The sequence below is a fragment of the Vitis vinifera genome, chromosome 3, assembly GCF_030704535.1.
Source record: "Vitis vinifera cultivar Pinot Noir 40024 chromosome 3, ASM3070453v1".
NCBI classification, from domain to species: domain Eukaryota; kingdom Viridiplantae; phylum Streptophyta; class Magnoliopsida; order Vitales; family Vitaceae; genus Vitis; species Vitis vinifera.
The window spans coordinates 6,607,928-6,622,521 of NC_081807.1; the positions used below are offsets into that span (position 1 = coordinate 6,607,928).

Below are 14,594 nucleotides of genomic sequence, written 5' to 3' on the forward strand. Positions count from 1 at the left end.
TTATTAAGTGATGAGGCAGAGTTTAAATATAATATTTTAACAAGTAAAAACTTTTTTTACATAAATTAGAATGGTGTTTGGTAAACCAACTTAATAATTTAAAGTAACTTAATAATTTAATTTGAATTATTAAGTATGTTCGATAAAATAATTTAATAATAAAATTTAAGTAAAAAATAATTTTAAATAACAAGTAAAACCAATTAACTTATTCTTAAGTACACTTTCTTAATTTATTTTTTTGTCCTTATTTGTCCTAATTACCCCCACGACCTCCATTATTACTCCATCTATTTTGCCCAAATTATAATTTATGAAAATGAATATATTAGTTTAATGATTTAGAATAAATTTTAAGTTTATTTTATGAAACAACTTAATACTTAAAAATAATAATTAAATAATAAATTTTAAATTAACAACTTAAATATAATTTAACTTAATAAATAATAAGTTTTACCAAATATTTCAGTCACTTCTAATCAAATATAAAAAACACTAATAAAGTAAATAAAAGAAAAAAAATTATTTAATGTAAATAATCTTCTATTTATATGTTTTTTGAAAATATGGATATCCAAAAATAATAATAATAATAATTAAATTTACAACCAAAAATATTATAACTTTCTCGACCACCCCCATCCACATGCTTTCCGCCTCCCTTACATTAAAACATCTCACCGACATACCAAAAACAAAAAACAAAAAAACAAAGAACATGCTTCGATCGAACATTAATCATCAAATAAATTCAATCTTATTCCACAAATCATGCCTAGTTGACCAACCCTAAACCTTATTTTGCTTCCACAATTCTCAAAATCCGCACATTAAAGTACGCTCCGTAACCATCCATGATTATCAACAAAGTCAAAATTTTCAAATTTTATACGCTTTCTTTTAGCCACTAACCCGACATAGACCACTAAGTTTGAAATTAGGCTCACCCCATTTATTTATTTATTTATTATTATTTATTTATTTATTTTTTTATTGTGTGGAATGTTCTTCGCAATTTCTAGTGGCTTTTCTTTGTTTCCCAATGCGGGAACCAATATTGAATTGTGTAGAAAATGTACGTGAAAAACGTGGGCTGTGGCAATTTCTTGGAATGACCCATACGTTTGAAATCAACCTACTTTTGAAAATGGTAAAATAATTTTTTTGTTACCTTAGTGGGTTTCATGATCTTCTTGTGAAGCACATGCCCACTTTTGGGAGTTTGCGTGTGTTTCGGGGTTGACACCTGGACTGCATTTTTGAAAGAAAGAAGGTAATGGAGTAGAAGCCATCGAATTTGTAGAAGATTAATAGAGTAAAGTCTTTCTTTTACCTCCAAGTCTATGGTGCAATCAATTTTTTAGTGCTTTTGAAGTTAAAAAGTAAGGAAAGATTAGGGAGAATGACTCAACGTCAATGCTTTGAGGTTATTTTTCCAACTTTTGAAAAAGACATCCACCCTCCCATGTGTTGCCCAGCCATGAAAGCAGGCTTTCTTCCTGCTGAATCTACGATGAAGTGTTTTTGTGATATAATATTAAAGTCATGTCCCTTCTAAGGTAGATGTTTGGGTTGGTGGGATATCTTTAGAACAAATTTGGGATTATGATATGTGTTTAAATCTCTATTATTGTTGTGCCGTGGGCTCTGGATTACATGTTCAGGCGACCAATCAACTTGGGCTATTTTGAATGGGTGGGTCGGTTGGTTTTTTTATTTATTTAATAAGTTCTTACATAATTTAACCAAAATAAAATAAATAAAAGACAAGACCAATTAACTGCAAGTTTCATGAACTGCCAAAGTCCACCACAGCTAAGGATATTTCTCCAATGTTTTTCCAGTCCATTTCATATATAAAAAATTTTGAACTTTCTACTTCTATAAATTAACAACAACAGTTTCCAAAGCCCATTAATTTGTGGGTATAAGACAGTTTTCCAGCAGATTCCAGAAACATAAAGTTGAGGCCCAGCCACAATTTAGTAGCCTAGGGTGGGGGTCCAAGGAAAAAAGCTCAGCCTACTTCCCATACTATCACTCTTGAGGCCACTCATTGTATCAAAGACTTAGAGTGCTTGCGTTTCTTCTTCGAGGGTGCTTCTCCTGAAGCCGCAATGTATGTTTCAGGATTGACATTCTCAAGGGATTTTTGCTTCCCAAACTCCTTTGCCTTTTTCTGCAATGCAACCAATCACCGGATATGCAATTAAGTTAAGAAACAAGAAAATTTTTAAGCATATTGGCAATATATTTCAGTTATACAGAACAAGAATACATCTGCAAAGGTTTAGAAAACATTTTTAGTATAAAAAACACTTTTGGAGAAAAATCAAACGTTTGGCAAAATTTTAAAAATACTTTAAAAAGTTGGAAAATCCCTTGTGGTGTTCCATGGAGAAGCACTTGATAGGTGATTCTTCTGAAAACAGTTCTAGAGGAAGCACTTCAACTAAAAGTACTCCAAATAGTAACACTCCCAAACGTACTCTAGGTTTCATCATCCCAATTACCTTTAACGACATGGCCATTGCAGCCACATCATTCTTGTCATCAGCAGATTTGCTTGGATCCTGCACCATGGGTTCCTGCAGTGGCAAAACAAAGTTTTAATGATGAAATAAAATAAATACAGTTGAAGGTATGATGCAAGCGAAGGAGCTCCAGAATCAAACCATGGGAGGAACAAATGCAGCTTCTCTTTTTCTTTTGTTCTCTGCTGTTTTTTCTGCCTGCTTCTCCAGCTTCTGTTGCCACTTCTTCGCAAACTTCTTTTGATCACTTAAGAAGTACTCACCACTTTCCAGTTGTAGGTCAACCTGAAGATATTTCAGAGCATTGCATGTTTAGGAAATAATACATTGGACAGTCCATAAGCAGAAAACAGAAAAATTTTGATGCTAAAGAAATATTTCCATCGAAATTGTTTCCAGAAGATACAATGGAAACAGTGGATTCTTTACTAGAAACTAAAAGGCACCAGAGATGATATTCTCACCTTGCTAGGTGGCTGAGGAGGAGGGAAGGGTGTATATGGCTTCTTCTCCTTGCTCTTAACTTTCTTTTGTTTAACATTTTTCCTGGAAATGATATACAAATGATGTAAAAAAGTTAATAAATGGAAAACCTGAAACAACACAGATACTGAAGTTAAAAACTATATGCGTATAGAAGAAGGGTGTGGTAAATGTCATACTTCTTAAACTTTGGAAGAAACCTATCCCAGTTCTCATTTTCAAGTGCTGGATCACTAGCAAGTTCTCTCTTCATCATCAAGGTCTACTCATGAAAGGAAAAAGGAGAATCAACAGATCTACAACCATTAAAGAATGCAGTTTTGCTAGAGTAGAATCAAAGAATTCCGGCCTATTCACCTTGATATGATATACTGGATGCATTTTATTCTGTATACAGTCTTCCACCACCCTTCGGACTTGTTTTAGACCTTTAAATGAACCCATAGCAGCAACAGTGTTCCCCTGCTCATTTAAAAGAAAAATGAAAAAGAGCAAGAATGGAACAAATGAAAACAGAAAATATTCAAGTTAAGACAAGAATGATCACATTAAGTTGTGCGATTCAATGGAAGAGTAGTGAAAAAAATGTACCTGAACAAGAATATAGCATCCTGTCAAAATTTCAAGTGCCTGCATTGCAATATTACTGTCAGAGATACACCAAAAAGAGGAATCTAAGAAACATACATGATACAGCATATCATGTTCTAGGCATCAAGTTAGAATTAGTGGCCAAAGCGCACCCGACCAAGGGAGCACACATTTTTTTCTTGTTGTTGAGAGAAGGATGAGGGAGAAGCATGACATCAAATCTCAGACCATTATACACACCTTTAGAGTGGAAGAGTTGGGGCCCACAAGATGTTGCCTACGCTTAACAAATCGTTCCTGCATACGAGGATAGAGATCACTCATTTAGGCCCAGGACAACATACTTTGATGCAATTTTGATTTGTGATGGTTTCATGTCATTCACAATTCTACAGCTTTTCAAATTTCTACCTATCCTTGCAAGATCTTGTTCTGCATTTTCCAGTGGAACACTGACTAAACTACAGAATTGCATGAATTTGTCTCAATTTCAAGCAGGTTAAAACATAGAAGTCCAAACACGATCATGGACTAGAATAAAGACATCAGCTTCAACAAGGGTGCCAAAACTACTAGCCATTCACTACAAAAACGAACAAGATGACTAAGATCTGCCAAAATAAATCATTTTTGACAGCTTTAAAACGTAAGAAAATATGAATCATTAGTTCCAATATCTGTAGAAAGGAAATGCAGCAAAAGCAGACACTCCAGATGTAACAAGGCATCTGGAATCATAGTAAAGGGACAACCAACAAAAATATTTTTCTCCAGATAAAACAAGACTCTGGAATTATTTTCTTTTTAAGCCTTTGAACCTGCACCTGCTGTAGCCATGTAGGTGTTGGCCATTGCAGATTGCAAATATGCACAAACTGTAAAGCAAAATAATATTCAACAGATGCCAAAATGTAATTTCAATGAACCATTCAGCATGCCTCCAATATATGATATTAGCTGGTAAATGAACATAATTAAAAATTACATAAGAATCTAAATCAAGATAACTATATCATCTCAGTTTTCTGAAAATATCTTCTTTGATTAGAAAATTTTCTGAAAATATAAATCACATTTATTAACAATTTGAAACAATTTAAAGAACACACACCTTATTCCGAACAAGGCTTCCAATCTTGATGATATCGCATTGCATTTCATCATTCAGTATCTTGATTGCCTATCAGAGCAAAATGCAGTAAAAGCACTTACATGAGACAAAATATAAGGACAACCACCATAAGGTCTGATCTACAAAACAAAAGCTTTATTCCTATAAAGTTCCCAATTAAAAGCTAGACATCAATAAAGGTATTCAAATAATAATACAAGTAAAAGAACTTCAAGATAATCAATGACCTTTAAGTGTGTTATCTATCTATCTCACAATACATCTTTCCCCCACAAAAAAAAAAGGGGGGAACCAAAATTACCAGAATAAATATAACAGAGAGAGAGAGAGAGAGAGGTAGGGGGGGGGGGGGGGGGGGGGTGCGCAAAATATTTACATATATATTAAGTAGATGGCTATACCTGAGGTGCAGGAACACTTCTTGACAAAAGTTTAATGAGATCCCTAGCCTTCATAATGATATAGGGGTCCCTAGTCTTTCTAGTTGTTGACACTGTCATACATCCCTCAACCTGGACAGCAATAGAGTGCATGGTGAATCAGCAAAAATAAACACAAGAAATAGTATGGATTAATCAACTTTAAAAAAGCATTATTATAAATTGGGCATCAATAACTTGCTTTATGATTTTGCAGCCTAACCAGGGCATTTTATATAATAGCAAAAAAAAAAAAAGGTAGAAAAAATTTAAATAGAAAAAGAAAAAGAAACAAACAAGTGACAGGTACAAAAAAATCAGCAAAATGGGTGTGGTGGGATTGATCATAGAACACAGGTGCTGCTAGCTCTGCTGGAAGGCTTCACCCGGTTAATTAGGCCTAAGCAACTTGCTGGTGGAGGCAATTGAATCCCAGTTATCTCCTGGGCATCTCAGAGAAAAAGAGGCCCTTGGAAATTGAATCTTTTCTCATATAGAATATCTAATCCGTCTACAAAATTGGCATGTTCTTTTTATGGATTATACACTGGGTCAACCAGTTAGCAGAGTCTTTGGCTAAATAAGGTGCTTCTAGTTCAAAGGATTTTTTCGGGGAATTTGTGCCTCCCTAATTTGTCTCTTTGATCTTTGCATTGGTTTTTTAGGTTCATTGGGAGCCTTTTGCTGCTTTTTACTTGCTTTCCTTTGAAGGACATCTCATCCTTCGTGTAATTTTATTTTTTTTTTATTTGTTTTAAATTCATGATGTAGTAAAACTGTTGTTTCTGGTAAAGAAAAAATAAATATGAAAGAATGCATGATTTAGATGGGAAAACCTGTTAATACAAATATGTATATATATATATATATATATATATGTTGATCTAGGGATAAACAGAGAAAGATAATCGTTAGAGCTTTAGAACCTTCAACATCAGAGTGAAATGCTAAAATGATATGAAGGCAGAACTTGTGCAGCTTGTATTGCTGCTCTTTGTGAAGCTTTTCTTCTTATTTGTAATCAGATCTTGTATCGCTGGTTTTTTATACTCTCTTTATTTACATATCATATATATATAGATATATATAGAAGAATAACCTGCCTTTCTGAACCCTTTTATTTAACAGAAATGAATAGAATTTTAATGATGAGACAGGCAAACCTGTTAATGTACAAAGATACTTGTGGATCTAGGATAAATAGAGAAGGGTAATCGCTAGAGCTTTAAAGCCATAAAGTTCATAGTGAAATGCTAACATGCTGAGAGATTCATCAAATAATTCAAAAGGCAAGCTTATGAAGGCTTCGAATTTTGATGATTGTGCTGTTGTGGCCCTGTGGAAACATGAAGAAGATTTTTTTTTTTTTTTTTGATCAGTAAGTGATATATGTATTGAAAAAGAGACGCTAAAGAAGCGACTCAAATAGTTACAGTATAGAAAACGACTCACCCCCTTACAAAAGAACCCACCCCTCTATGAAAGCACAAAAAACCCTCTTCCTTAATACATGCACACCCAATCTATAAAATCTAATAAGGTCGAAGGACCATCTTTTATCCACACTTTGGTTTCCGACCATAGCAAATACACAAAGGAAATTTTCAGCTTTTGTATAGATAGCACCCCGTCCTCAAAAGCAATTGAATTTCTAGCCTTCCAAATGACCCAAAACAAGAATAACGGTCCCAAAAGCCACGTCACCTTCCTCTTCTTGCCCATAAAGGAACCTCTCCAACCTATTAGAGTTTCCTTAACCGAAAGCGGAAAAACCCAAGAGACTCCAAAAAAAGAGAGGAGCAAGGTCCACACCTCCCTTGTTCTTTCACAATGAAGGAGGAGGTGGTCAATCGACTCCCCGCACTTTTGGCAAAGAAAACACCTATTTGCCAAAGCCCAACCCCTCTTTTGCAGACGGTCCAAAGTTAGGACTCTACCCCACGACGCCTCCCACGCAAAGAAGCTTATCTTGGGTTGAGCATAAGACATCCAAATAATCTTTGAAGGAAACCAAGCTGACGACACCGGCTGCATTGCCCTATACAAGGACTTTACTGAAAAAACCCCATCCTTTGATTCCACCCATCTCACCCTGTCCTCCTCATCCACCCTCACCATCTTTCCTTCCAAACACCTAAGTAACCTTCCCACTTCTTCCAATTCCCAATCATTAAACGGCCTATTGAAAGTAGGAGTCCAACTTCCCCTCCTATCCCCCTCGGCTGTCCACACTTCATTTACCCATGCCTCTTTTGACGTTGCTATGGAAAATAAAGAAGGGAAAGCCTCGCTTAAAGGGCTGGTACCACACCACTTACCATCCCCCAACTCATAGCCAAAAAAAGGGGTTACAAATTGTCCCACCTTATTTATAGCTTTCCACAAACCAACCCCATAAGCCTCCCTAATCTCACAAGATCTCCATCCTCCTTTCTCCTCCCCATACTTCCTTCTAATCACCTGATTCCATAAGGCCGTTTTCTCGTTAGCAAAACGCCATGCCCACTTTCCCAGGAGAGCCTTATTGAACAACCCAAGAAGAAGATATTGCCCAGCAAAGCAAATTAGCCAGGTAATTACACTTTAAGTTACAAACATGATTGAGTTCCTTTCTGCATGAATATAGTACTTTAAAAACATTGATATTCCTATAATTAGTATAGCATTTAAGCTAATGGGGATAGAGGTTGCCCTACATATAAGGCCAACCAATGTTAGTAATCAGCCAATATAGGACATTGGATTTTCGTTCTACCTCAGACATCCCCACTCAATTGCTAACAGCCATGCTAGTGAGCACAGGGCGAGCTAGGCCAAACCTTGCTCTAATACCAAATGATGTGGGGCCACATACACTCCCAAAAGCTTAAGCTAACGGGGGTAGAGGTAGCCCCACATATAAGGCCCAACCAACTTTAGTAATTAACCAATGCGGGACATTGGACTTCCGTCTATCCTTTGTCATTGGAGAGGGTTTATGTCTATTACAACAAAGAGGTGGAATACGAGCATATTTGATAAGATTCTATTGAATGTGAGTAAGTTTGAAGAATTCATAAAGATACAATAATGGAAATGACCCAACAACATGAAAAATGTCAGAAGACACTAATCATGACATTGTAGCCAATTGAGAGGAACAACCACCAAGTCCATTTTTGTTGTGCAAAACATATCATAGTGGACTAAGGCTACCATGTAATCAATTCATTCATTCAGAATGACATAGAAGGAAACTGTGGAAAGGATTGTTCAGGAATATAATGGACTGTAGAAAGTTATATATAAGGCCAACGATGACTGCTGCCAACTTTGCAGTTTGATGAAGGAGCACTGGAGAAATTGCATGCAAAGATCAAGAGGGCTGATTCATTAACTTGGCTTGGATTTCTATTTAGCTCATAAATCTAGTCTTTGTTAAGCTTGATGCCTTTGAATTGTTATATTTTATCTATTTAAAATCTTATATATTCTGGTCAGGGGCCTAGCTTTATTAGTAGTCATGTGAAAGCACACGACCTTTAAGCAGTTTTGAAGCTAAGATTAAAGTGTTTTAAGGGTAGTCAAGGGCTCTGATTGAAACATTGATATCATTGATGGAGCACTTTAGGGGACTTTTGATCCTTGAAACACATTTTGCTAAGTTTCAACTTCAATTGCATTAGTAGTCTTGCTATTTTCTACTATTTAATTGCTCAATAATCAAGTAGGAGTTGTAGGTTGCACCTGTTGCAGCAACCACACGGCACATCTCATTTCTTTTTGTTGCATCAAGTAAACTAGCAATCACTCGTGATCCATCTTTACAAAGTTATGCAGTCCATGACTCCATGTAATGTGAGTCCTATAACTACTGAACATCATTTAGGTAGAAAGAGTCCAATTCATCTTTCTAGTTGGAAGGATTCTTCTCTTTCATAGGGTTTTTAAATTATCTAGCGTTTCAATTTTGGATTGAGTTGCTGACTTTGAACTGGACAAGATAGGCTGATTAAGAAGCCAGCAGGAGCCATATACACACCAGCCAAAACTCGCTTTATGAAGGAGAGAAATTCTGAATAGATATAGATAATCTAAGCTTGGGGAAGACACCTTCACATTGGGCATTGCCAAGCTTGGTGCAACTTGATTGATAGTCCTATAAAGTATAAAGTGTTAAAAAGCAAGGGAAAAAGGAGAAAAAGAAAAAAATAAATTTAAAAAACAAAAGAAACAAGTAAAGAATGGATAAAGCAAAGGAAAAAAACATATTAAATTATACTGCATATAAAACATGATAAAGAACCAAAGCTCAAAAGCAGCCCTCCATCATTTCCCAATCTAGGAGACTAGGATCCAGTTGAATTGATCAAATAGTAAAAGATTCCACTATCCAGTATAGTTATTTCCAAAGTGGTATCCTGGGAGGATTAGGTTGGATGTCCACTCTCAAAACTTAAATCCGGTTGTTCACCAATGACAGGCTGAGATGTTTATCATTGCACCACCAAATGGGCCCCTATGATAAATCAACCGCTCTATAAACTAGATTGAAGTGCCATAGAGAGTCACAAAAGATAATATTGACCATGAGTTCATTATCCAACCCAAGTAACAGCCTAATTGCCACAAAAGTTTGACAATACAGAATTACAAACCAACTTCCATCAAATCAAATGCTCCATATATGGATTGATCTAGAGTATATAAATTACAAATTTAATAACTAATCCGCTTGTTTAATTTCAGAACTAATATGCGTTAAGGAAGAAATCACATATCAACCTATAAATAATATATATATAAAAAAAAAAGTTTGACTCTGAGGGGTTTAAGGGAACTTACCAGGTTTAGCTCAGATTTAACACCAAATTCCTTCAATGCACCCCTCACAGTGGGCCAAGCTTCTTGTAAGTATTTTTCTGACAATGACAGAGCAAAGACTCACGGATGAGAGACCATAATAGAAAACGTAGCTGATGAAAATAATGAAACCCATGAACCTCTTCAAATCGAAATTCATTCATTTTACACGCAATTTTTTCCAATGTAAATTTTATATAATTTGGGCTTTTCTTTTCTTTTCTTTCCTTTTTCTTAGGAATTTGATTTCCCGTAACCTAACGGAGGGTAAAGGAAACAAAACATTAAAAAGGCTAAACTTAAATTTCAATTTATTTTCCTTGGACCCAAACAACGGCTATAAGCAGTACAAAATTCTATACTTTATCCCAAATCCCAAATACTACCAAAGTTTTTGGAACTTTTTTTTCTTTTTCCAAAGATTGATTTTTATCGGGAAGCAAACAGAGATTATGATGTCAATGTGACAGACCTCTGTATTGAGGGAAGAGGGTGGAGAAGGAGCTGACTTCGAGCATGCCGCCCTCGTTCCAAGAAGGGTCGAACTTGTCGACTTTCCAGTGATCGATGGAAGGGTCATCCCATGGCTTTGGCTTGTCGTGCTTTCCCTTGTGCTTCGTCTTCTCCTTCCGCTCTACTTCAACTTCGCCGTTGCTCTCCTCCATCTCTGGCCTCTGCTTCTCTTCAATCGCCGCCCTTTCTTCCTTCCCTGATTTCTCTCTGCTCAGCCCTTAAAAACAGTGTCTGGAGCCTTGAGGAGCCGCCTCCTTTCTTTTTTCATTTTTTCATCAAATACAAGTATACAACCCCCAAGTCACTGGGCTCGCCGCTCAACTCGTCTCTCAGCCCGAAATCAAAGTGGGTCTAGGCTGGGCCAAGTTTCGCAGCCCACTATTTTTTTTTTTTAATATTTTTATAATTTTGATTAAAAACTATAAATAATAATTAATATTAAATATCATTTTGTTTTCCCTCTATTATTATCCAAATAGGCTATGTTTAGGTATATTCATATTGGATATACTAGTAAATGTTTACACGCATTTGATTGTTATACCCAAATAGAAGTATGTGAGTTTGTAAAATATACCATTCCTATAAAAGAAATTAAAAAAGAAAAGAAAAAAAGAAAAAAGGAAGTCATTTTTTTTGGAAGTATATAAAACAACTATTAAAAGTTTAACTAAATTTGGTTCCTAAAGTTTAACTATTAAAAGTCATTTTTTATTAATTTTCTTACTCAAGTCTTGGTTCAAATATATATGTATGCCCAAATTTAATTCATATAAGATTAATTCCATTATAACCAAATTTATTTCATCTAAAGAGGCGTTCGGTAAAACTTAATATTTATTATTTAATTAATTAAATTGATTTTAAATTAAATTATATTTAAATTGTTGACTTAAAATTTATTATTTAATTAGAATAAAGGAGGTTGAATAGTCAAAAGATATCGTAATTAGGGCAAATGGTGGTAAAATAGTAAAATAAAGATATAAACTTAAAAATAAATTAATTGTTTTTACTTAAAATGGTATCATTAAGTTATTTTACTAAATATATTTAATTTATTTAATGACTTAAATTAAGTTATTAAGTCACTCTAATTTATTAAGTTGGTTTACCAAACATTACTAAGTATTTGATTTATTTAAAAATAAATATTAATATTAAACAAATTATAAAGGGTAAATACTAAATAAATGAATAAAAAAAAATTAAAGGACAAATATTGTGAAAAAATCCTTAAAATGTGAATACAAAAATAACAAAAACACAAATCTTTTTCTTTTTTTTTTCTAAAGAATAATATTATTTTAATAAACATTGATATTTTAATAAAATAAAAAATATTATTAATTAAAAATAAGTAACAATTCTTTAGAAAATGATAAGTGGTCAACAACAATTTAAATAAAATGAGTTAAAAAAACAAGCATAATTCATGTTTTTTAAATACTTAAATAAAGTTTTTTTATTACACATATAGATATAATATTTAATTAAAAACAAGGTATTGCAAACCAATATGGTTGAAAGAATTCTATTATCAATCCAGTTGTTTTTTTGAGTTTGAGAGTATTTTAATGCATTGGATTTTTATTGATTTATGGTCTTTTTTAGTAAGAAAATTTGAAATATATATACAATTGTAATATCACTTAGTTTTTAAACAAAAATTGGCTTTGATACTATTGGACCCATGACATAAAGTAGTTCATAAATTAAAAGATAAATTTTGCAAATATAGTTTAAAGTATGTGTTAGAAATATAGAATAATTGTATTCTATTCTATTATTTAAAGAGTATACATCAGTGCCTTTATATAGGAGGCATATGTGTGTAGTACAAGGGTGCAGTACAAAGGTGCGGTACAAGTGTGCGGTATAAGTACTGTGTGGTACAAGTGTGTAGTACAAGTACTATACAAGTAACCTAACTGGGCCTAGAGCCCATAACATAATATACTTTAACAGCCCCCCTCAACTTCAAGGTGGATGTGAGACCAACTTGAGGTTGTCAACTAAATCACGAGTGCGTCTCTTAGGAAGAGACTTAGTGAAGATATCTGCAAGTTGATCTTTGGAGGAGACGGAGAAAAGCTTAAGAGCACCATGGACAAGATGATAACGGATAAAATGACAATCAATCTCGATGTGTTTAGTCCGTTCATGAAAGACATCATTGTGAGCAATATGAATAGCACTTTGGTTGTCACAATAAAGAGGAGTAGCAGAGGAGGTGGATACACCCAAATCCTTAAGAAGCCATCTTAGCCAAAGGAGCTCAGATGTGGTATCAGTAAGGGCACGATATTCTGCTTCAGTACTGGAGCGGGCCACAAAAGTTTGTTTCTTACTTCGCCAAGAAATCAAAGAAGAACCAAGGAGGAAGCAATAACCTGTAGTGGACCTGCGATTAGTAGGATCTCCTGCCCAATCAGCATCTGAGAATACACGGAGTACAAGAGGAGACTGAGCTGAGTAGAAAAGGCCATGAAAAAGGGTACCCTTCAAGTATCGAAGAATGCTCAGAACAACAGCATAGTGAGTTGATCGTGAAGCAGACAAATACTGGCTCACCTGATGAACAACATAGGAGATGTCTGGACGAGTAACTGTGAGGTAAACTAAGCTGCCAACCAATCGTCTGTAAAGAGAAGGATTAGATAATGGTTTCCCCCCTGAGGGTGTCAGATGCGCATTAAGTTCAACTGGAGTGTCAACAGTTTTGCTGTCAGTGAGTCCAGCTTGAGACAACAGGTCAGAAGCATACTTAGCTTGAGTAATATAAAGACCATCTGTGGAATGAGTAATTTCAAGACCCAAGAAATAGCTGAGATGTCCAAGATCTTTCATCTCAAACTGCTGACTGAGAAGATCCTTGAGTTCTTGAATGCCACTAAGGTCATCACCAGTTATGATCATATCATCCACATAGAGAAGAAGCAAAATAGTGCCTTTAGCAGTACGACGAAGAAATAAGGCAAAATCATATGGACTGGCGGTGTAACCCAAGCAAAAAATAGTGGAGCTGAACTTGGCAAACCAAGCACGTGGGGCTTGTTTGAGACCATAAAGTGCACGTCGAAGATGACAAACCTTGTTTGATTCAACAGAGAGACCAGGAGGAGGTTGCATATAGACTTCTTCACTCAGATCCCCATTGAGGAAGACATTTTTAACATCCATCTGAAAAAGATCCCATTTACGAGCAGCAGCAACAGCTAAGAGAGCACGAACAGATGAGATACGAGCAACTGGAGCAAACGTCTCTTCATAATCAATCCCATACTCTTGTGTAAAACCTTTGGCAACAAGACGAGCCTTATAGCGCTCAACGGATCCATCAGAGCGAGTCTTGATCTTATAAATCCACTTACAACCAACCACAGACTGTCCAGGAGGGAGAGTAACCAGGTCCCAAGTATGGTTTTTGGTTAATGCATCAAGTTCCTCTTTCATTGCAATCTGCCATAAATGGTCAATAGAGGCCTCACGATAGGTTTGAGGCTCGTGAAGTGTAGCAAGGGCAGTGTAACAATGATAGTCAATGAGGTGTGGAGGAATGGATCTTACTCGGGTTGAGTGGCGAGGTGGAATGTCTTGTGGAGGATCTTCAGGCAGAGCAGGAGCAGGGGACCCAAGCTCAAAGTGGGGTAGCTCGTGATTAATCTGTTCATCTGCAACCTGTCTAGGAGAAGCATCAAACATATTTGGAGAGAAGTCTAAATGAGGATCAAAAGTATTTGTAGAAGGAATAAGAGACTCATCGGGAAATATTTCTAAAACAGAGGAGTTAGTCAAGGAAGAACGAAAGTGAGAGAGTTCAACAAACAATCGATGTTCCCAAAAGACAACATTACGAGAAACGCGAAGACGATGAGAGACAGGATCATAACACATATACCCCTTTTAAGTTTCGCCATAACCAAGGAAACAACAGAGTCTAGATCGAGGCTCAAGTTTGTTGTGCTCATGAGGCTGAAGAAGGACAAAACAAGCGGATCCAAAGGAGCGAAGGTGATGATAGTTAAGAGGTGACCCAAAGAGACGCTCATACGGAGTCTGATTATGGATGACAGC

At 35.5% G+C, this 14,594-nt stretch overlaps 1 protein-coding gene across 2 annotated transcripts; it reads right to left on the reverse strand.

Moving 5' to 3' along the window:
* Positions 1 to 1,827: 1,827 nt before the first annotated feature.
* LOC100245609 (KRR1 small subunit processome component homolog) lies at positions 1,828 to 10,810 on the reverse strand. 2 transcript variants are annotated; one of them, XM_002271358.5, is made up of 12 exons: positions 10,477 to 10,810; positions 9,987 to 10,063; positions 5,145 to 5,255; positions 4,723 to 4,791; positions 3,852 to 3,908; positions 3,612 to 3,650; positions 3,378 to 3,482; positions 3,200 to 3,282; positions 3,002 to 3,083; positions 2,679 to 2,822; positions 2,517 to 2,591; positions 1,828 to 2,182 (listed from the first exon to the last, which is right to left on the reverse strand). In XM_002271358.5, the coding sequence occupies exons 1-12, from the start codon at positions 10,667 to 10,669 to the stop codon at positions 2,057 to 2,059; spliced, it is 1,161 nt and encodes a 386-aa protein (XP_002271394.1). In that variant the 5' UTR covers positions 10,670 to 10,810; the 3' UTR covers positions 1,828 to 2,056. The 2 variants fall into 2 exon arrangements, with proteins under 2 accessions (XP_002271394.1, XP_059591921.1); XM_059735938.1 differs by having other exon boundaries at positions 1,828 to 2,591; positions 10,477 to 10,801.
* Between the last annotated feature and the right edge of the window lie 3,784 nt (positions 10,811 to 14,594).